The sequence below is a fragment of the Meleagris gallopavo genome, chromosome 4 (genome assembly GCF_000146605.3).
Source record: "Meleagris gallopavo isolate NT-WF06-2002-E0010 breed Aviagen turkey brand Nicholas breeding stock chromosome 4, Turkey_5.1, whole genome shotgun sequence".
NCBI classification, from domain to species: domain Eukaryota; kingdom Metazoa; phylum Chordata; class Aves; order Galliformes; family Phasianidae; genus Meleagris; species Meleagris gallopavo.
Window position 1 is genome coordinate 9,686,425 of NC_015014.2, and position 23,378 is coordinate 9,709,802.

The window sequence follows — 23,378 nt, forward strand, 5'->3', positions numbered from 1 at the left end:
AGTTGATGTAGAAGATAAAATCCGAAAGCATGAAAAATAATATGAAGCACTTTTTAAAATACAGTCACGTTTATTAGTAGGAGACAGATTAATTTTTTTTTATTTTTTTTTTTAGGCTGAATGCCAACAGCTGTTTTATAACTGACTACCACAATAACCATTAGTTCCTGGTGCTTTTTAAAGGTTACCAAGAATCTTGCAGGTAATTAGCATCTCAAGGAATTTATCACTATAAAACAACTAAATATACAGGCATAAATGCAGAAAGTAAATTATGTTATAAGCTTCTAACCACAGAATAGAGAAGGTGAGACATACTTCACTATATTCCCAAAAGAAAATCTCTACTGCATTTCAGTGAGAACTTACCTATTATGGAGTAGGCAGATCACACAATAAGTCTGGATCCAAACCCAAAGATCCAACTTTCCAAAGGTCTGGAATTGTCTTCACCATCCCAAAAGAGCAGCCAAATCACCTTTGTAATGGTCTTCATTATGAAAAATGTTGATTCCACCTGAGCTACATTGAATAATTGTCTACAAATGAGTAGTTATGTGAAAGATGTTACCTTGGGAGTGTGTTAATGTTTTGTTCGGTTTTAATCCACCTGGTTCTGAGTTGAAAATTGCATAACACTAGGAATAATGGCAATAATCAATTTATGGCCATTTCAGGCTTTTCAGTGCTGTACTGCCGTGCTTTCTGTGAGTGTGTGCTCCTAGCAGCGACAAGACTACTCCAATTATTTTAGGAGGGAACCCACTCTCAGCATCATGCACAGCTTGCCTTCTGGGCAACAACACTGTCATGAAAATGAAAAATGAGTAACAAAAAAGTCAGAAACATAAAAAATAAATATCACATTTATTTAAATAAAAATATACACACAGTGTACAATGAGCATGGCTTACAGACAGCAATGAAACAAAAACGCTAAATCCTGACGTATAAAAAGAATTGAATTGCTTAGTTGTGCTTTATTTCCCTGAACACACGCACACACAATCTGGACGGAAGTCCTGTTAATGTTATACTGAGCCCCATGTGCCCGAGAGTGTAAGACGTGAACATTACAAGGAACACGTACACCAAAAGAAGACAAGTATCAAACTAACTTGGGATTTTAGAAAATTTGAAGCCAGACCCTTCATAAACAAAACAGAATTGTTAAAAACTTTTAAAGCCCTCAGCAAAACACATGGAAAGAATACAGAAAACTGCAGTTAGAAATCCAAGTGAAAGCAGCACTGCCCCAAATCTCACCACTCCAAACCCCAGGTTCTGAGCACTCAATTATAACACTCAGATTTCTATCATAAAACTTGTTCCCTGTTAGCAAACGAACCCCATGCTTTCTGCTTCTGCTCCTTGGAATATGGATACATTGGTTCACATTTTTATTTTATTATTTTTTAATTCTGAATTATTAAATTGTTACTTATTCTTCTTTTTGAGCAAATCAAAATTTTTCATCTTGAATCGTGAGTATTATGCTGAAATTTCTTGTTGTGGCATGTTACTTATTCAGATGATGCTAAGAGAAAGAAGCACTTGAGTGCTGCAGAGCCTAAACCGAATGCTCTGGCAACACAACAGTTCGTGGGTTGCATGACTAAGGAAAAACCTCAACGCTCTTGAGACTGAAGTCTGGTTTTGGTTTGCTTGTTTTTAAATGCAGCTCTGCTGTTAGTTTTTGCTGTTAACATCCAGTTTGCAAGCTAAGACTGTGTTTTAAAAAGCTGTAAATTATGTTAAAGCATTTTGAATGCAAATGTATCCTTCTAAGCTGCAAAACAGTGAAAGGTAAGAAGCAAATTCATGTCTCACAGCACTGCCTATAAAAAACGTTTCCTTTTCACAGTAACAAAGCATAAATATGAAGATATTGTTTCCAGTTTATAACATAGCCAACTCACACGATATATGTTTTAAGTCTGTTAACTGATTACAAACATTAATTCACACAAGTAATTTTGCTGCACGATTTTTAATGCAATTTATATATTATACCTGTTGCTGTCAAATTCATTTCCTGCTCCTCATAAATTGACCATACCATTTCTTGGAACTTGTGATAGAAATAGGAATAAGCTTATTTTCTGGAAGTCAAAAGAGGCATAATATGCAGTGGGCTTCAAATTAATACATTCCACTTTGTACCTAAATCCTAAGTGATTATTTAAAATACCATTGCACATTAGTTCACTTACAATCAGTGAATTTTAATCCAGATTGATTGTTTTACACAAAGTATTAACTTCCCTATTTTACTTTAAGAAAAATTTGAACAGTACAAAAACTAACATTTGTTAGTTTTTAGCATCATTAAGGCTCTTTCCCAGGTAATAGTTTGTCTCTTTCAGCTGTCCTCTTGTATATTTTGTTCCTCTTAACATATATTTTCCAGTATTCCACTAAAATGTACAAGTACACATCAGCAAAATCAGGTAACAATTAAAAATTTGTTTCCTAATTGCTCCATAAAAGCCAAGGTATAAACTGTAATAAAAACATATTAAAAATTACACAAAAGAAGACTTCAGAAGCTAAAAGATCTGCCTGCAAAATAATGTCAAATCTGTACATGTTCTGTATTAATTCTAACAGTATTATAATCATCTAGGAGAAAAAAAGTGTTTTAACTTTAAGTCAAGCAGATATGGAACACTTCCATAGATATGCTGCTAAATGAATATGTCTCCCTTAACTCTGTGCAAACGGTGTAGCTTTCTAATGAAAATTTATTTGCTGAATTCTACTCCCGTGTAATTCAGTAACGTACAAAAATTCATGCAAGACGGACTTCAGGAGATGATTCAACTCCTCTGCTGGGCGTTCAAAAGACCTAAAATGTCTTCTGTACAAAGTGAACATACTTCAATTAAACTGTCAGCCTACAGCAAAAAGAGCTTTGTTTCTTTATAAAAGACAAACCAGAAAAACACAAACCAGAAAAACACAAGTTGTGAATCCGTGATTAACTGAGAACCCTGTATTGACGAGACTGGCTCTGACTGAATAAAATGCTGTAGACCCATGGCAGGCAATAACAAAACAAAGAAATAGTTGAGCCTCCTTCAATACAGAAGCAATAAGGCTCTTCCAGGACACTTGGAATTGTGTCAGGTCTTAGTGACCTACAAAAAGACTGTGTTCCAATGAAAACACTGGCGTTAAAAAGTACGGCCTTATTCAAAACAAAACCCAACCTGCTCTTCTGTAATAGCCCAAGCCCAATCAAGTTTGTTGGGTGTACCTGTTACAATAAAAAGAACTGCAATCTGTTAGGTTGTTGGGTTTTTTCCCCCAAAAGTGCAGCTTCGTTGATGAAAACATTTTAAATATAAAGGTAACATTATAGTCAAAATAATTTGGAACCCTAGTGAGATTAAATGCTGAGGCAAGATCTTGAAAGACTATTTTATTAATAAAAAAGAAATCTATAGTTTTTCATATTTTGAATTTGACAGAATTCCCATGGGGCCGAGATAAAGAACTGTAAGAAACACAAGTACCTACAAGTGAACACTGTTTTTGCCTACGATTTCACAGGCAGTTTCAGAATCACTTTAGAAAGGCCAACAATTTCTACTGTGTATCACTAGGATTATTCTAGAGGTACCTAAAGAAGTTACCACTATTTCTCAGCTGTATATGTATTGTTTCTGTAAGTTAGCAATAAACACAGCAGAAACGAATTGAGGTACTGAGTAGCAGTCAGACCAACAGAACAGAACAGTACTTTCCTAGGAAGATTTATGCTCCACAAAACTGCAAATAAAATTTTGTGCAGACCGGCTGTGTAATATTTACATGCACACAATTTTATCTGCACATCCACCGAGTAGTGCCCGCTGGTACATGATAGGAAAAGTCATAGCATTGTATTATCACCTGCCTATGATGCACTGCTAGCTCTTCTGGCATCTACTGTTGATGGAATACATTCTAGAAGAGCAAAGAAGTCATTTGTGAAACAATATTTTAATGGAGACTTAATATGAATAAAAAGCAACTGCACAAAAGTCCTTTTTGAAGAAACTACTTCACTTTGAAAAAATGTTCCAATTAGGAAAATATGTTGTGTAGGTGAATTCTTGCCTTCTCTGAAGTCAGTGCATTGGAATGAAGATCCCTTCCTGACGTACTTTTACATGTTCCAAAGCCTCATCTTGCAAACAAGAGGGGTTTAATTCTATTCACAACAGATACTTTCTTCGTAACCTACCAAATAGAGCTTGCACAATCAGGTGCTTAAGCAAGTAATTTTTACTAGTACAGTTACAGAATTATACCCAGTAACAAGTCTTAATAGATGAAAAAAACAAATTGTAATTCACTATGCATCAAGATTTCTTGGACTTCTATAGAAGCAAGCAAATATTTAACACTTTACCCATAGAAACTACAATTTCCTACAGATACTCAAATTCCCTATGCAGTTTAATTTGGGTAGAACTCTTACACTTCTGCTCTAGATACTTTTTTTCTTAAAATAAATGCATCACATAAAGGTTAGTGACCAGTGGACACTTGTTTTTTGTTAACTGCGTTTCTCTCTGGGGGAGGGCAGAAGAAGGCAATAAATACAGAAAATTAGAAAACACAAACATTCTTTGCAGGACACATTTTAAGACTAACACAATCTGGCAGAAGCACTGCCATTCACTTCTAAAAAGCTCATCGCTGTTCTTTATCCTAGAACTGCTAGAAATATCCTAGAAATAAGCATTACAAATTTCATATAAATCAGCTGCAAAAGCTAACTAGTCCTAATACAAGAGGTTACTGTGATTATAACATTTCTCTCAGATGCTGTAAAAACACATTTTTATAGCCTAACAATCATTAACTGCATATACAAGTCATTTTACCTATCACTAAGGAAAATATAGTTTTAAGGGTTTACTGTGAACAGGAACATGACAGGTTAGATATAAGTTACTCTACTTGAAGAATTAATCCCTCTGATTTCAGTGTGATTCATGTGCAAGATGAAGTGAAATAAGTGGTATTTGGCTCAGATACAGAAAGCCAAGGAAGATACATCCAAATGAACTGCAACAAACCAGAACGCAATTACTGAAATTACAGGCGGTAATTACTAAAAAGATATTGTAAAGTTACCGTGATTATATAAAGAAGACAAACAATGACCAAAACTCTGTTTAGCCTAGGTATTAAGAGTTGCATCTTTCATGAAAAATTCCACGGAGGATTTAATTATTATTGATCATGACCTCAGTGCTTTGCCAGTACCAGAAAACATCATTTCAGGAAGGAAGAGATTCAAATCTCAGGCTTTGGTTCAGAGTCTGAATGCTCCCCTCCAGACTGATAACATCAGTTCCTATTGCAAATGACATTTCCCTTTTTAATCTTTCATCAAGCTTCCCCAGGACCTAATTCCAACTGGTTGATGAGTCACGCTAAGCTTCAAGTTCACAAAGATAAGTTGAATCTAGTTGGTTTTGAGCATATCCAAATCACCAATATTTTATTTCATGATGACTAACTGTTGTTACTTTCAAAATGCTAAACCTCATAAAATAACACCTCAACTGGTTACACATTCCAAATTATTAGGTCATAAACAGCAATTTTTATATTCGCTAATTAGCATGGTATATGTTCCTGATTACATTTTTGTTAAACTTAGGTGTCAGTTTTTCCATATGTCCCTTCTGGAGGTCTGTAGTACTTTGGGAAAGCCATCAGCTGTATCATGTTGAATGCATACTTTCTGCATTTGACATTCTTCAGTACATTCTCTATGCGGCATCCTTCTCTAGTGAAAGGGGGGAAAAAGTACAACTTCATGAAACACAAAATAAATAAATATGCTTTATTTGTTCATTGCAGAGTTTCAGCAGCAGTTGAAGTAAAAATAACAAAGATTCAACTCTACGTTTTTGTTTTCCACAAGTGATGATACATCTTACAAAATTAAATCTAAGGCCAGGCCCAGTACAGTTATTGCCCTCAGAAACAGGTGATAAGATCTTTTCCCCCCTTAATATATTTGCCCTTGAGGTTTAAAGTTTAGTTAAAAAAAAATAAAAAATTAAATAATGATACATTTCATTCTAATTCCAGAAATATATTTCCCTTTTAAACGTTATACTTTTTTTTTTTTTCAGATTGATTACTATATATGTGAGATTACAAGTTGCCATAAAAATGCGTATTCTAGGAATAAGGCATTTTATTAAGTCTGGCCCTACAGATTTCTGATGGAAAGTTTCATCTCTGCATCATTTCCCCTATGTTCAGCTTTGCAATGAAAAAAAGAGAGAATGGCTTTTCAAACAGCCCAATCCAACTCTCTGCTTTATAAAGGAAGGATGTCTGTTCACATACAGTACAAAAGTCACAAGTGCCAAAGTGGTGCATCAAGACATAAACCAGACTTTTTAAAAAAGAATATAAAAGAGTCTTCAAAGCAAATGCAACTAAAGCAACAATAACAATCATGTTAATCTAACTACAAAACAGAACTTACTATATTCCACTTAGTTACTTGACAGAAAAAGGTTAGTTGTAGCAAAGAAAGAATCATTTCTTGAACAAATAAGATCCGATCAGCTAATAATATCAATGAAAATAACACAATGAAAGCAAGTCTTACAAACCACCGCCCTGTAAAATTTATCCGGGGGGTCAGTCTGTATTGTGCAAATCCATTTTTAATTTTGTCAGACGAGTTACTCTGGAAAAAGGGGTTCAAGCATTCAGGATTCCACATCTTTTGTATACACAGTGACAGCATTGTAAGTGGGCTTTCTTTGAGCTAATTACAGTGGGAAAGCTTTACCATGAACAGAAAGAGCAAATCAATTCACTCAATGCATAGTATACTTCTTAGAGTTCAGAAAAATTAATGAAAACATTGTACATTTCAGACATTTGTATCTTGAAGATGATTCCTTAAGGTCTGAAATTGTAGAAACATTACAGCATAATTTATTTTTTCTAAAGTAGTTTGTCATTGTTTGTAGAAAAGAAAGGAACACAAGTGCAGTTTATTGATATTTGGCTAATAGCAAAGCAAGACTTAAAATAAGCCACACAACCAGCAAGTGTGAGCTGACAAGCAGCAAGGCGACAGGATAGAAGTGTCGAGAAGTTGGCTTGTTATCAGTTAGACAGCCTGTTTCGGGATCATCCGAGTCATTCAGTGCTCCCTGGGTTTGTCTGCTGTTAAATAGGGGAAGTTAGGAACAAATAGAACAGCATTTAAACAGCAAAGAAAGCCAACACGTAGGCATTTTGACAACAAAGCGAAACTGCATAGCCATTCTGATGAAACTCATTTATGCCAAGCACTTGCATAGACTTAGTATGTTCTGCAGCTGACAAGGGAAGCATGATGACTAGATGGCTAGCATCTCTCTAGGCCTCCTAAGTGCCTTAGGGGAGTATTCACAAGTTAACGTTACATAACTTACGAGATGAACTATACTACCATTACAACAAACACACACACTGAACAGAAATGAAATAACAAAATAAAAAAACAGTTAAGTAAGCAAAGAAAAAAAGATCACAAATGTCACAACATGGCACTGACAAAATAATGTCTCCATGGTTTTTGCAGGTTTTTCAGTCCTGCTTTATTAGTGACTAAGAAATATATAGGCAAAAATAGGAAGGCCACATGCTCCTTTTTGAAAGGATTACAACTATTCAAAAAATAATTTTAGTTGATAATAAATCAACTTATTAAGGAATTCATCAGTGCTGGTGCCTCAGCTTTGAAGTCAGCGGCATTCATTTTTATTTAACAGCTCACACCTGCATTACCCTCAGAAATTTACCTCGTACCTTGTTCAGCGGACCCAGTGAGAAACTAAACTGCTTACAGTGAAGTTCTAATCGATCGCTGCAGGTTGCACAGCTGCTTTCCTATCAGAGCAGCAGAGATACTTTCAAGTCACTCCCAGTCTTTTCTACTGTAGCCTGGCTAGCTTCTATACAAGTAGAGTTATACACATTTCAACATCACTTCTTCAGTCCTTATTCAGACCTTCAGAACTTATCTTTGTGCTCAGGATTCCTGCTCATGGACTTCCTTTGGGCAGTAAGAATCACAAGATTTCTATTTTACTATGAATATTCCAGGCTGAAATGATAACTCTCTTTTTTTTTTTTCCCTGTGTACATCAGATTTTAACACAGTCTTTTTTCAGAAGCGCAAGTCCCAGGTATGCTGTTTGTCAAGAAAGAAAATACTATCAGACTGACTACAGGCCACACAACCTCATGAAAATGATAAGTAAAACAGTAGCAGCCTTTCTGACATGTGTATCTAAAAGCCATGCTGAATACGTAGAGCTAGGATAGCAAAAGAGGCGCAAGAACTGCACCTAGAGGTGGGATCCTGGGGAATGTTCTATCAAAACCATTCCTTACATATTTTTCCTTTCAGAGAAGTCTTTGAGTATAAGCTATTCGTTTATTTCTCGGCTTTGAATTTTCAATCCGTATATTATGCCACTAAATAAGACAACCCATACTATTTTAAACAGTGAAATAAAATATAAAAATTGTACCTCCTAATGTTTGAGTAGTATCTAGGCAATTACTGGTGCCAGCATGTCTGGTGCTTTTAATTTATGTTTTCAAGTGTTCATAAATGGAACTTGGATAGAATTCACACAGTATTTTAGAGGAGCAAAGGTATGTTTTGCTGACTTCCTCAGTACTGTGGCTTACACTGAAATAAATTATTTTTGGTATCAGACCACTCTAGTTAACGCTTTTTTCCTAGGGTCCACCCTTCAGAACTTCCTTCCCCTTCTGCTTACAATGATAATATTATCATTTGTGATCAGTGATTATAACTCAGTTTATTTCTCCTCATTAATTTTCTGCTTCATCATGTATTTCCAGGTACTTCTGAAAACATGCTCTTTGCTATTTTTCCTTTTTTCTTTCTTAATCTCTACAGGAATCCTCCAAGTTGGCCTCCTGAACCTTTTACCACTCTTCCTCCTCCCTTTTCCGTCTCCTTGAGGTGAGCTTCCTGGTTTAAGCTTTAGCTCAGCACACAGCCTCATCAATTCCTGCTCAGTTTCATATCATCAGTACTTTTGGACTATTCTTTTGTATGTCTTCTGTCACAAACTTATGGCACTTCTGCTTACGGCAGAACTGATACAGAGCCTCAACTCCCTTTTCTCTACCTGGCCAGCAGCACAGCTCAGTGTTCAGCAAGTTTGCAATCCACTGAATTTGCCACTGGTTAAACACTTATTTCTGGAGAGTATTAGTTTTGCCTGCTGAAAGTTCATTCTAAGCAGGCTGAGCTACATGCTTGCAGGGTGCCCCTATGGGGATGCAACCCTCCTGCTTCTGCAGTGTCCTGCCCTGTTTTACTCCACATCTCACTGACAGTGTGACAGTCTTTCATCTTTGCTTCTAAAACTCCCGTTAGCATCAGTAAGATTTATGCAGTTATAATGGAAGTATAGACAAAAGCCATTTGTTCTTTTTTTTTTTCTTTTTAGTAGAAAACCCTACAGTACATTTGTTCTTTGATATGCTGAAAAGAATGATCAGTGTCTTTCAACACAGTAAGTCCTTACCCCCAGGAAAACCACTGTGAACAGCTGATGCACGGGGACTTCTGTCCTACAAATTAGTCACATCATTCTATGCGTGATTTGACAAGACATCCTCAAAATAGAGCAAGGGGATTCAACTCCATTATTAGCTACCTAAATACAAGGCTGAGAGAAATACCTAAACATGTTTTTAGTTTAAGAAGAATATTTCAATACAGACAGGTGGTTTGCTAAGCACTGCTAATACTTCTCAATGCACTGCAGCAACATCTAACAAACCTTGAAGTGCTTTCCACAGTGACTGAAATATCTCAAGTGCAGGAGCCAAGTTAATGAGGATACATTCTTTCTGGTGATGAGTGCCAGTAGAACAAGGGGTAATGCGCAGAAACTGGAACACAGGAAGTTCTGTACTAATGGAAGGAAGCACTTCAGTGTTATGGGAGAGACCTCGATAAAGCGTTGGAACAGGCTGCCAAGATAGGTTGTGGACTCTTCTTCTCTGGAGATACTCAAGACCTGCCTGGACACCTACCTGCGTGACCTTCTGGAGGGAACCTGCTTTAGCAGGCGTGGTGAACTCAACAGGACCCTTCCAACCCCTGCAATTCAGTGATTCTATGAAGAGAAACAAAGAGGGGACCTCCACTGGGCTGCCTGTAGAGTGACAGCACTGCTTCCCCTGGTCAACAAAAACCTGGTGCAAGTTTTGCTGCATTGAAAAGCACGCATCCACTAGGTGGCATGCTAGCTAGATTTCTCTGGCTTCTGATTGACACAACATAACCATAACAGTGTTATATCTGACTACTGTGTTGTGAAGGTATAGCCAATAGACTTAGACGGTCTCTTCATCACAAAACATATTTTAAGAGCTCTGAAGTTACGCAGAAGGGAAAGGAAGAAGGCTTTAAAAATATTAAGTTTGTATTGCATGCACACACACACCTCATTTTAAGACAACCAGCGAAAGCTTCTAAATCCATAACATCTGGGGTCATGAACACCTCTCTAACTTAGAGTACAATTTTTATTCATTTACTTTCAAAATTGTTTGAGTCTTGCAGCAAAGCACAAATAACACTGTGACAGCCGAGGGTGCTCTAAGTTTAATGATGATATAACCATTTCAATCTGCTTTCTTTCTCAGCTGTTGTTTTATCATCTTAAACTCCTATTGGGATAATACTGCATGCCTGTCAAATGATACAGAGCAAAACAGCAGTATTTTCTATTGTCTTTTAATTCAGATGATAAATTGAAGCTGCAAGCAATTTGAGACAATGAAAATTGTGTGAGGATAAAAAGAAGCCTCTGAGGAGTCCTTTTAAAGTCAAGCACACTTAGGAGGGCACACTCCAGTTCTTCATTACAAATCACAATGCTTGGCCATCCCTGCACAGTGTTTTTGGATGAGACATTTTAATACTTTTCGGCTTTGCTTCTCCTGGTAGAACTTATCCAGCTCCAGCTGTTAATGATACTAGAAATGCTATACTATCCTAAAGCTGTGCTTCAGGTAAAATAGCTATGCTGCTTCCTATCAACACAAGGATTCCCACATGTGCTAGCAATGACTTCAGTCTGAATTCATGCCTTATAGCACAAATACTTTGGGGAATTTGCCTTTTTTTTTCTTCTTTTTTTCCTTACTGAAGCAAGCAGTTTCTCAGCCTTCTGGGCTCTTCTTGTCAAACGCCAGTGCTGACTTAGAAAAATAGCAGAAGTGAGATGCTTCTTTTCAATCCCTTCCAACAATAGCAGCAAAGACATTTCTTCAAATAGAACTGACTGCTGGCAGTCCTCAATCTTATAAAGTTTTGCTAACTTACCTCCTCTTCTTAAGACTATCACAATTCAGAACTTTAAAGGAGCTTCTCTAAAGAGTTTTTCAAACCTCTCTCAAGATTCTTAAACAGAACACTGTCTGCTTGCTTTTTAATTTTTTTTTCATTTATTTTTAAATAGGTTGTTGGAATAAAAACTACTTAATTTCTGCATGATTTGTGTTACTACGGTTCACTGAAATGCTCCAGCTGTATTAAGAAAAAAAATCAGTGGTTTCCATGTACAGCGCTATAGTTCTAGGAAGGTAGCCTTAACTTTCTCAAAGGGGGAAGATGGGATCCTCATGAACATCCCTTGGCCACGACCAAGATACTGCACCATAACACCTGAAATAATAAAATGGGATTGAGAAGGAAACAAATAGATCTGAGCCCTCTCAAATAGGATTGCTATATCAGCAGAACTCACTTAAAACAATTTGCCAAGATCCTCTATTTCCCTACTGCATTCATCCTTCCTTGTTTAGCATATTTTATTATATTCTAATAATTATATTGTTTACATATTTAATATATTTATTTTACAATTTCATTATCTCACACTCTCCTTCCCCATTTTACTTCTTAAATAACATGAGGCTTGTTCACTGAATTCGACAAGGCATCAGGAGTCATAATAACACGATACTTAGATCTTTAAAAATACAGTTAATCCATGGCAATTTGTTTGCTTTGCATTCAGACCTCTAGAGCGATGGTTACTTAGTCTTTCCAGAGAAAAAGATTCAATCTTGAGGTACCTGTCAGAACCGGTAGGCTACTGGAAGTTCAGCTGTGGTCACAGATTTTAAACAACATCGTGGACATGATGATTCAGCAAGAAGCAACAGGTTTATCAGCACACTGTCTTGCAGTACTTAATAACAGGCTAGGAGATGCTTGGTTTCCATGCACACAACCACATCCTGCAAAACCCTGTTGTACGCAATCATACTGATCAGTATGGATGCTTTGGAAGGGATGCTAGAAGTCAGAATGTTCTCATTAAGTCCAACTAACCACAGATGTCCGCATTTCCCACTAGGTTTTATCAGCATAGATGGTTTCAAATTTTGCAGAGCAAGTGAAATGGAGGCACACCCCACACCTGCAGCCAGTAGAGCCCACTCTTGTTTTGGAATACAGAAACATCCTCTCACCGTCCTGCTGTGCAACATCTCTCCTGAAGTGACAGTGTGGAGTCTTACAGATTGTAGCAGATAATCACAATTTATTATCTGTCACCATATCTAAATTAAGACAAGTTAATTTTGATAGAAAATGTGGAAAAATACCTATGCATTAAAATAAAAACAAGTGCTCATCTACTCTTAGCTACACTTTGCTCTTTGTGCATCAAAACACCATTCGTTTGTTCACATGAATACAGTTTAATTTCAAAACTGGCTTTTCAGGTAGGTATAACCTAGAGACACAACACTTTAAACCTGTCCTCAGCAGTTCCATGTCACTGAAGTTGAACAGCAAGACCAGGTTCAGTTTCAATTGCCTGTGTTCCCTTCCCTGCCAAAAGAGATCACTGACTGCTGCCTGTCATGTGGAAACAGTCCTTTGGTTGTGCCAACCTCAAAACTACCTAGGAGAAGGCTGGTCTCTGCTGCCCAGAATGGTGCCAAGAAACATTTAACAACCTTACTGTATAAAGTAACTAAGATCAGGTTCTATAAGCATTCCCCAGTTGTTTGTAATTTGCAAGTATGGACATAGGCTACAAGTCCTGCACAGCTTTGCTGGTATCTTGGGAGAGATTAGTTTCAGAACTGAAAGAGTTCACAGGAGAGCTTCTTTATCTGTCAAAACAGTTGGGTGGTTTTTGAAACATAATTTTCACCTATTATTATACTTCAGGTAGAGGATTTGCTGTTTGGTTCTACTATTCACCAATACTGATGTGCAGCATTACACATCAATTCTACAAAAGTTTCTCTTTTTATCCCCTCCCAAAATATGATTCTAATAATCTTTTAACCCTCTTCTATAAAGTACTAGGATTACTTACAAGCAAAATTCTCAAGATAAAATTCCAAAGTCTTTCCTACTACTGTGTGACAATCGACATCACTTTGGGAACATTTGAAAGCTGCTTGCCTCCGGAAGAGAGTGCTCAGGAGTGTTTACTGGTGGAAGATCTGGCCTGTGACTAAATAGCTCCAGTTTAGTATGGGAAAACTGGGGAATGATACCATCGTGTCCTGTGAAAAACAGGATGCAGATGGGCATCCCTGCTCCCTCTTATCTGCTGGCAAGGCCCGGAAGGTGGGAACAAAGGAGTTTCTGCTGAGATCCCAGAGCCAGAAGCTGCCACTCCAAGGGGAGCTGACTCAACCACTTTGAAAGCATTGAAAAGGGGCCATCATCGCCATGGTCGTCGTCGTTGCCGTCGTCAACAGAACAACAATGGCTGACAACCCACCACTACTGAAGATCAAAGACTGAACTATGAACCACGCTGGATCCATGGTGGTGACTATCTCCCTCTTGCTTCCTATAGAGACTCCTTGCTGCTTCTTTTCTATCTTTTCTATCGCCCTCCTTCCCTTCCCCATTACCCTAATTCATAATAGTGTCCGTCCTCCCTTTCCCCATCTCCCTAATTAAGATTTATAATAAACTGATCGGACCAACATTTGAACCGTTGTTTCTTAATCTCACGCCGGGTATATAATATTAAAAGAACCTCATCTCCCTCCTATAAATCGGAGCGAGACAATATCCTAATGCAGGAACAAAGCAAACAAAGGGAAACAAAAAGCCAACCAAAACCGATCACAACCAACCTGCAAATCAAATCTCAGGTTTCATAGTGATCTGAGAATGTGGGAAATGATGATGATGAAGACATTATTAAAGTAAGTTTTGAATATACAGATGCTTCCCTTCCCAAAAGTTACAGCACTGGTATTATTGGCTATTGAGTCACAATTCTTTTCAGTATGCTTATGTCACAGTAAGAGAATTCTACCAAGAATGTGATTACACATTTAGCTCAAACACTGTGACACATAAACCTATGATCAATCCTCTCTCACGCATGACTAATAGGGTCTTAAATACTTCTTGTTGATAATGAAAAATCTTCATGAATCATCTCTAATCTTTCAGTAAAGATTTTCTAGCTTTGTTTCCCTGTGGTGAAGAAAAGTGGCAAAGCTAATTTAAGAGGCAGAAGAGGCATGCTGGACAACTGAACAGCCACTCATGATGAAGAATGGCATTAAAATCAGGCACTAATTTATACATGCTCAAATCTATGGGTAGAGTGCTAGAATTAAGGTCAGAGAAAAACAGTGGTGTAAGGCAAGGATCAATTATTCTGTCGCATTTGGAACTCAGATCACTTCAACTGAGGAAAGTCTTGAATATCAGCAGTTGTAAATTGGAATGTTCTTTGTGTTTTGTATGTGCAAATTCAGATTGATATACAAATAAAGGCGAATGTCACTGCTTTTGATTAGTGACACCAACTCATAGCATAAAAAACACAGTAATGTTTAAGAGCTGACCTGTTCTATTGCAGCCCTTCACAGGACCACACAAGCCACCGGGCTGCGTTCATGCACAGAGAGGCTGTGCACATGGAGATTGGTAAAGTGTAAAAGTGCACCTAAGCCTGATTTCACTAGGTGCACAAATGCTAGTATCAGCAGCACTACATGCAGCAAAGAAAATCCTATTTAGGCTGTCAACCATAAATCAGCTACACCAAAATACAAAGTCTGGGATGCAGATAGTAATCTGGAGATGCCACCCCAACCATCCTACAAAATAAGCCACCTTCTCTTTAATTGAGCAGGCTGATTTTAAGAGTTTTATAAAACACAAGCAACACACTATCTTAATGCTAAGTGCAAAGCTTTTTTGTCTACTTGCTTCAGAACAAACAACAGGGCTGGATGGAAATCCTCAGAAGTAAAAACTGAGAAGTGTTATTCTTTCCAGTAATAGGTAATATGTAAAGAGCTTAAAAACAAAACTTTCCCACTGGAAATGTAGAATGTTGGTAAGACTTTGCTGGTTTTGTTTTTCCTTTTTGCTTTTTTAACATTGTTTAGCGGACTGTAAAAAGGTTTTGGAGTCTCTTCTCAGAAGGAAGTATTTTTTCTTTCCAATAAACAAGGAAGAGAGTGAATTTGAAATCTTTTACATAATCTATTTGTATATACTTTAGAAGTCTTCTCTCTTGGTTTGTTGGCACCACTCACAGCCTTGTAAGAAAAATTTCATGATCAGTACTGCTGAAAGTTTCTCAGTAAGTTTCAAACACACTCTTTCAGCTTAATTCAACCTCATATTAAAAGGTAGCATTAGCATAGACCACCATTTTCAAAGCAAAAATAGCACGATACTGTTGGGGAGAATGAAGAGATGAAAAGCCACAGAGTATTGCTTCTATAATTTCCAGGAAAAATAACCTTTCAAAAATTTCTGATAAGAAATAAGAAATAAGCAGGATACGTACTATTTTAAAAATACATACAATTGGGGAAAAAAAGTGATTTTACTAAGAAAATTCTAAAACACATAACATTGGAATCATCCAAAGTTTTGTAGAGAGCTTATTCACCTATCATGTAAGACCATTTTATTACAGAGAAGCATCAAGCCAGCAGTACTATTTGAGCATTTCCTCCCTTCTTCCCCAGGAAGGATAAAGTAAGCCAGTGAGTAGGTATAAATCTTCCCTCTCTGAGATGGTACATAGTTATCTCTAGTCTCCAGTGCATTTTTTTCACTGTTGTGTAAGCTGGTTATTTTGTAGGCTGGGAGGAAAACAATTTAAGAAACATTTCAGTGAGACATCATCTCACGATGCTCCTACTTTAGATAAACACTGCACCAATTTTCCAGATAAACTCTGTCATTTGAAATATCTTGTGTTCCTATAGCCCAACATTGCATGAGATTGTGCTGGAGGCAATTCCAGCATTTCCTGTTTTGTACTCTGTTTATGAATGCAGTTCCCAACCTACTCAGGTCTGAGAGACATTAACCCAGGTACTGCCTGTGTTTTTGGCTGTGGTTTTCAAGTATTTGCCCTGAATAACTGTGAGCCACAGGAGAAGTGAATAAACCCGCACGGTAGACAAAAAGCAAGTGAGTTGCTAATTAGAAACACTTCATTTTCCTAAACGCACATTACAAGGGCAGGCCTTAAGGAATTCTGCTTCCCTTTTAAGGAATAATATATACCAATGCTCTTCAGAGCTCTTGGAACATGACCCACATGAACCTTCCTGGAAACACCATGTCTTTCCTGAGCTCTGAGGGCTGTGGTAGCTCTCACAGGCCTCTCAGGTGCCTACTCATGGTCACAGAACCAAGGAAAACGTAGCTCTGCCCTGGTCTGAGCAGGTCGGTGCTCTCCTTGTTTTAGGATTGTACCAATGTCTGCCGCACGGCACTTACAGGCTTCTGCTAACTGACCAAACTCCCTCTATAGCATGCATCCATTGTGCTGGTGAGAACATAAGAGAGACCAAGACTTATAAACTGCTTACATCATCTTCTGTCATGAACATAAACATATATGGACAGATTCACCAGGGTATTAAAAATATATAGTTTTACCAAAAGCTAAATCAGCTTCCTATCATCTTACCGGAACACAGCTGACACATGTAAAGTGTGCTGGAATCATGCTCATTTTATTACTATTTCGTTCCATGTTAGTTAAAAATAACTTCTGCAATGTGCTATTAATGCGCTGCTACTGACGGCTTAAATACAGTCAATAAAACACAAAAACTGCAATTAAACAATAAAAGTAATTTTTAGAAATTATTGCTGACTAGCTACAGGCATCACTTGTTATGATGAACATACACAGGGGCAGGGTTGGCTTTGCTTATGTACCATTAGATGAATGACATCCTTCTTACTCTGTTACAACATGGTTAAAGCATGCAATTAGCAAAAATGCTCTACCCTGTTTTTGTTCTTTGCGTGAATATTTAAGGGCAGTAGAAAGATGATACAAAGAAAGCTAAAAGCATGTGAGTGCAGGCCAGCAATTCAACATGTCAAAGAAGTCCGTATATCAATGCAGAGTATTCTGCTGCATAACATAATAAATGACTTTTTCCCAAGTATGGTTATTAGAAATGAAGTATATGCAGAACACTAAAAAAACTTTAAACACGATAATCTACGCTAAGATGAAATTATTCTCATCTAATGGAAATTTCAGTGGAAAAAATGATAGTTTTCAATTGGTTCTATAACGTTCTCTTGTATTCAAGATAATTAACAATTCAAGAAGTAACAGACAACCCAAAGGCAAGGGAAGAGTAAGCTACCAAAAATTTGCTTCCCTAAAGAGGAGATACTTCATTTGCAAAGTTTTCTCCCTGTTTCCTTCAGATGATTAGCTGCATATTTTTTCTAAGGAATAGTAGCTATAATGCTTTTAAATGTAAATTCGCCAAATCACCTTAGTAGGAAATTAGAACATCACTCACTGAAACACTGAATAGTGTTTTGAAAAAAAAGTTCGATAGATTTATCTACTTAAATTTGCAGAATTCATAGTGTTTCACAAATGATTTAAGCTACAGTAACTTTGTGTTTGCGAGTGCTGTCAAATTTTAAAGTTAGCTCCCAGCATATACGAGGAGCAATTCAGGATAACAGTATTTTAAATCCATTGCTATTGCTGTCTATATAAACAAGGAAACTTAAAAAGAAGAAAAAAGATTAAAGGAAAAAAAAAGAAAAAAAGGGAACTTTAAACCCAAAATTGCAAGGCATGAAATAGGTTATTTTATCATAGGAAATAAGTAGACAAACAAAGGAAGCAGCCTGAATAGTGCAATGGGTGCCAGTTAAACAGCAATTAAAAAAAGAAGGGCACCACTAAAGTAACTTTCCTGCTTTCCCTGATCCCACATTAAATGCGTTGGTGCCCCGTGCTAGATATATATTTAAAACACAATGGGTAGAGTGCTAACGCCAGAAAAATTTCTCTCACATTTTTTTGCCTTCCTCACTCTGTTTTACTTTCAGTTGCTTCATAGGGTAACTACACCGTACACTGAATGAAATCCTTTAAAAGGCAGCATATCGTGTACTCCCTGACCTGCAATATCAAGTACTTAAGTGCCAGACTTAGCAGCCCAAGCTTCCCATATATGTATAGTACATCACCAGGATTAGGCCGCAGGTGAGGTAGTTACCCATCCTCCAAAGCGTGTACTTAAATTTTTAACCTGGATATTCATATAATAGTACCTGTCATTTTACAGCAGAAGCAGCTGGATTGTGTTTTCAGAGTTCAAAGAGCTTTGTAGAAGAAGTATCCAATGGCTAATTGCCCACTTAGCCACTCCTCACCTTGAGGGAGCTTTTCTATCTCCAGTCTCTACATAGGGCTACCACTGCAAAACTCACAAAAAGAATGACAGAAACCTTGGATTTCCTTTCCAGCACCACAAATTATGTTGAACATCATGCCTAGCAGCGTAGGCTTTCAAGGTCATTTGACTATTTTGAGAGTCTAGACTTTTTTCTGTAGCGTGTAGAGAAAAAAAAGATTTATGAGCAAGCAATTAACTGTTTTGGGCTATGTCACAATGCAGTACAGATCATTAAGCTCTGCAACAAGACTATTTCTCTTTTAGCATTCGAAGCCAATGAAGTATAGATAGAAAAGTTTTAAATTTTTGTTTTTGCTTTAAAAGATCGTTTGACTTTTCCTCTCCATTGCAATACATAATTCATTGAATAAACTTCATAATAAAAATTTACTAAAACCACTGCTCTATTCAAGGATTACAATTCAGATGGGGTTCATTTAGTTCCATTAGTTTTAACATCTGTGTTTCAATTTGCTGATTACTTCAAAAGTAGCTATTGAGAAAATACACTGCATCATTTACAAAGGAAATTGGATGCTTAATGCATATTTTGTAGTGCAATGGGAACAAAGTGGTAGCATTTACATAAAGAAGCCCACTGTAATATCAGGTTTTGATCCTGTCTGGGAAAACTTCTTTGACTTCAGCGTGGACTCCTTATTCCATCTGGCTAGGTACTGCCACACAACTGAAGTCCAAATTTGGGAAGGGTTTGTACCATGTCTGTGAAAAGTTATATGCATGGTAAAATGATGCTTTTCAGTTTAACTAATTGCACAGACCACTTCTGGAGAACAGACTTGCCCAGGAAGACTGACCACAGCATCATGAAGCTCTGCATATCCCTCTATTCCTGTGGTATGGCCTGCACTGCTGCTTGGAGAGGGGACAGGATAGCCCAGCAGAGACCTTGCCCTGAGGGCCTACTTCTAGCCAATATTTGTTGGTGGTGTTCCTTTGACTTTACTATATCTATGTCAGTTTATTTTGGGGAAAGCTGCGTGTCAATGAGTACATGACATGTGTGGCACGAGCCGGTATTTGAGAAAAGACACTCATTATCAAATGCAAACAATTTAAAAGGGGACAGTGGCAGTTATCACCACAGCATCCATTGGGCTGGACAGCTGGGACTGTGCAACACCTGTGTGAGTTTTGTTTTCCAGATGCTTTTAATTGCTTTGATAATTCTCTGCTTCAAAGGGTCGATCCCTGCCTAACTCATCATTTCCTAGAATTACTACATTAGTCACAATGCTTTTATTCTTCTGTTGATTTTTTTTTTTAATCTAGGCAGATCTCATTCAAAGCTATTCACACTGTAAAAACATTTGGAATTCAGCTATGTTAATTACAACAAGAGGTTAAAGCTGAAAATTTCAGTTTTTAAACTGCTTAAGAAACAGATAGTCACAGAGCAGCCCTGTGTCTCGGAAATACCTGTACAGTGAGCACAGTATAAGTATGCAGGAGAGAATCAAAACGTTGACTTCATTATCACCTAATTTCAAGTCTTACCTTGGAATTAAGCTCAAAATCGAGACTGAAATGAATTTTGTTATCCCAATTGTGCTGCACAGACAATGATTCTTTCTGACAGCAGAAAGAATGATTGCCTTTGGGACTGAAAATAGTATTTCAGGTACAACTGTCACAAAGCTTTTTCAAAAAAAAATCAGCTAAGACTACAAATATCATTACAGACTGCTGTGCTGCGTGTTTGCTCTGCACCCTCTTACCAACACATACCTGCTGTCTGAAAGTGAGAACAACTTCTGACTTTACTATATGTAAGCTTCATTATTTTCTCGGTGTTTCAGCACCAAGAACAATAGCTACATCACATCACAGCACGAATAGACTGAATTTTCCCAGCACTTCTACTTCAGCCAAACCTTCATCTATAAACAAGCATTTGCATCTGAAAATGGTAAAGTTGTGGAGCCACACAACGTGAAGTCTGTTAGCTAAATTTTAATTGCCAGACAAGGCATGCAAAACAATCAGAAACCACAGTGACTGGAAAAAAAATTTCTCAAAAAATTGTTTCTTGGATGTACTAATAATTGAAAAGTTTCTAAGTCGTGTCTGAAATACATTAAGTCACATAATAATGCAGCAAATTGTGACCAAACAAAATGTACTGCTTTCTACATTTTCTTTGAATGACTGTGGTTATGCGTTACATTCAGTACTGAACAGAATTCCATATTTAGGAAGCACAACTCTGTTGTATGCAGCGTTAAGCACCATGAAAAGGTGATTTCAATCCTCTTCAACCAAAAAAACGTACCCATTTTTAATCTACATTGCCACACTAGCATTAGCTAAATGTGTCAGCTGTTGAGCATATATGACAAACTGGAAAGAATAAAGCATTAGGAAGTGTCACACATCCTTCTGGAAACAAACCTGCATTACATCCTTTTGGTTTTAAACTCCTAAATTAGACTGAAGAAATCTTAGAGATATGCATCGACACAAACAAGTAGCAACACAGAAGTAGGATAAAGCATACTCTAAGTGCATTCTGATTACAAGAAAAGGTGAAACAGCAATCACTGAACACGTCAAAGACTTGAAAAACCTCCCAAATAAGTATTTAAAACTGTTATAACCATCTTAATCAAAACAGACTCTTCTGGAATTCCAGAATCAATTCACGGATTGCTGAGTCTGAACTGTTATGGTAGGTCTCCATTTTTAAATGCACTGTGATGCTATTTTGATCATTTCAAACCAGCCAAAGATGCTTTTGACATAATGTCAGTTTATCTATTTGTGTTCAATGTAACTACCATTTTATTACATGAAGTAAACTTGGAAAACAGATCATGTCATTCTTGATTAACTGAAGTGCGTAACAAGAGCAACAACAAACAAAAAAAAGCACTGATTTTCATTTCCTGTCTGACAGGATTATGATAAAAATTGCACAACCACCTATTATGGCTATTTGGACGTTCCCATCTTATATCTGTTGAACAAGAGAAGATGGCATGCTGCAAGTTGCTCAACAAACCTTTCCATTGCTGACTATTTTGTATTCTGCAGATGTTCCACTGTCAGCAGTTACAAATGAGTTACAAATGGGTTTAAATAAAAATCAGCAACTTGAAACAGTGATTTTTTGCAAAATGCATGTGAAGTAAAATACGGTTTTGACAGGAAAGATATATTTCCATTGGACCTGCCAGCGTAATCGAAACAAACTAGTCATCAGATGATCTTAGGACAAGATCTTTCTTGTAGATACGTGACCAGATTGCTTCTCAATCCATTCTTTTTATAGAATCTAAACAAGTTTCTTCAATCTCATTGCTGACTGGAGAGGGCTTGTGGCAGATCAGAAAATGTATTTAAAAACAAAACAAGGTGTAGGTCACCATTTTGCTCCTGGTAATATTTAACTGCTGCCTCTTTAGACTCTACAGCTACAGAAGCAAAGGTCACATGTTGGTGCTTGGTGCGAAGGGAAGAATTGCAGCTGCCTTTGGGCATGTTGACTGAGATCAGATTAAGGCAGAGAAGGGATAAGAAACCTCAAAGCTTATTACGTTCTCACCACTGTTAGGAACAGGCAGATCTCACCAGTGTCTCACAGCCAAGTTGCAGAGACACTGTCAAGCATGTAGGCTGTAGCATGAGTTTGAAGCTACTTGTAAATCTGAAACCCTTATGATGAATGAGAGAAGAAGAAAGAGGAGATTCCTTATAAACGTGGAAAAGCTGCAGTTGGGCCCCAGATGCCTGTTCAACAAGAAAGCCTACAAACCATGAAAAAAAACAAAAAAAAAACAAAAAAACCCCCACTAACTCTCCTAACAAGAGATAGAAATTGGATCCCATACTCCTTCACTGAGCTAACTGTATCATACAGCAAGCTTGATTTAGTCCTGCCTGTAATGGTGTCTATATTAAAATTACAGATGTTGGTAATAATTCCAAAGTTATCCAAGTACTCTCACATGTGCTGTTTTCTGCAACAAATAGAAGAGACTACAAATAACTGATTCAAGAAAGAGTAGTGATACTCCTCATATCACGATATTATGAAATATTTTATAGAAGGACAAGGGAAGCTTTGGAGGACCACAGACAGGTGGGATCTACTTCCTGCCTCATTAATCGTAATCTAATTTGTGTGTTGGGTCCAATGCCCTGTACAGTTCTCCCCTTGTTTCAGGGAGCACCCTCTGACCTCCCCCAGTCTTCCTATTCCGACAGACTACAGTTGACATTTAATCTATAAAGAATGCAAGTTCTCCTATTTGTCTCCCAAATTTATCTCTGAATGATCCAGAACACAGAATAGCATTATAATGCTGCTAGCTCTGGTATTTGATCCTCTTTGGCCAAGTAGTGAGAAATATGGAATCTCTAGGTAAATGTAGTCCAAATGGGAACTATCTTCTTTGGTCATTGCAGTGCAGTTACAGGGACATCTGCTGCAAGCAAACACTGAGAGACTTGCTGCTGCTAGGTCCTTCAGCACTGCTATGATAGCAGCTTGTCCACCAAAGGCCACTCAGCAACTCATAGCTGCTACAGAAAGTAAGAAATCACCACTAAAACTCACTCCCAAACTGTGTATGGCTACAGTTAAAGGA

At 37.4% G+C, this 23,378-nt stretch overlaps 1 protein-coding gene across 1 annotated transcript in view; it reads right to left on the minus strand.

The window, feature by feature from the left end:
- Positions 1–848: 848 nt before the first annotated feature.
- INPP4B (inositol polyphosphate-4-phosphatase type II B) overlaps positions 849–23,378 on the minus strand; it is a 173,381-nt gene continuing 150,851 nt past the window's right edge. Inside the window, exon 24 of the mRNA XM_031553014.1 lies at positions 849–5,791. Within this exon, the coding sequence (XP_031408874.1) occupies positions 5,659–5,791 (133 nt within the window). The 3' untranslated portion in view covers positions 849–5,658. The remainder of the gene's footprint in view (positions 5,792–23,378) is intronic.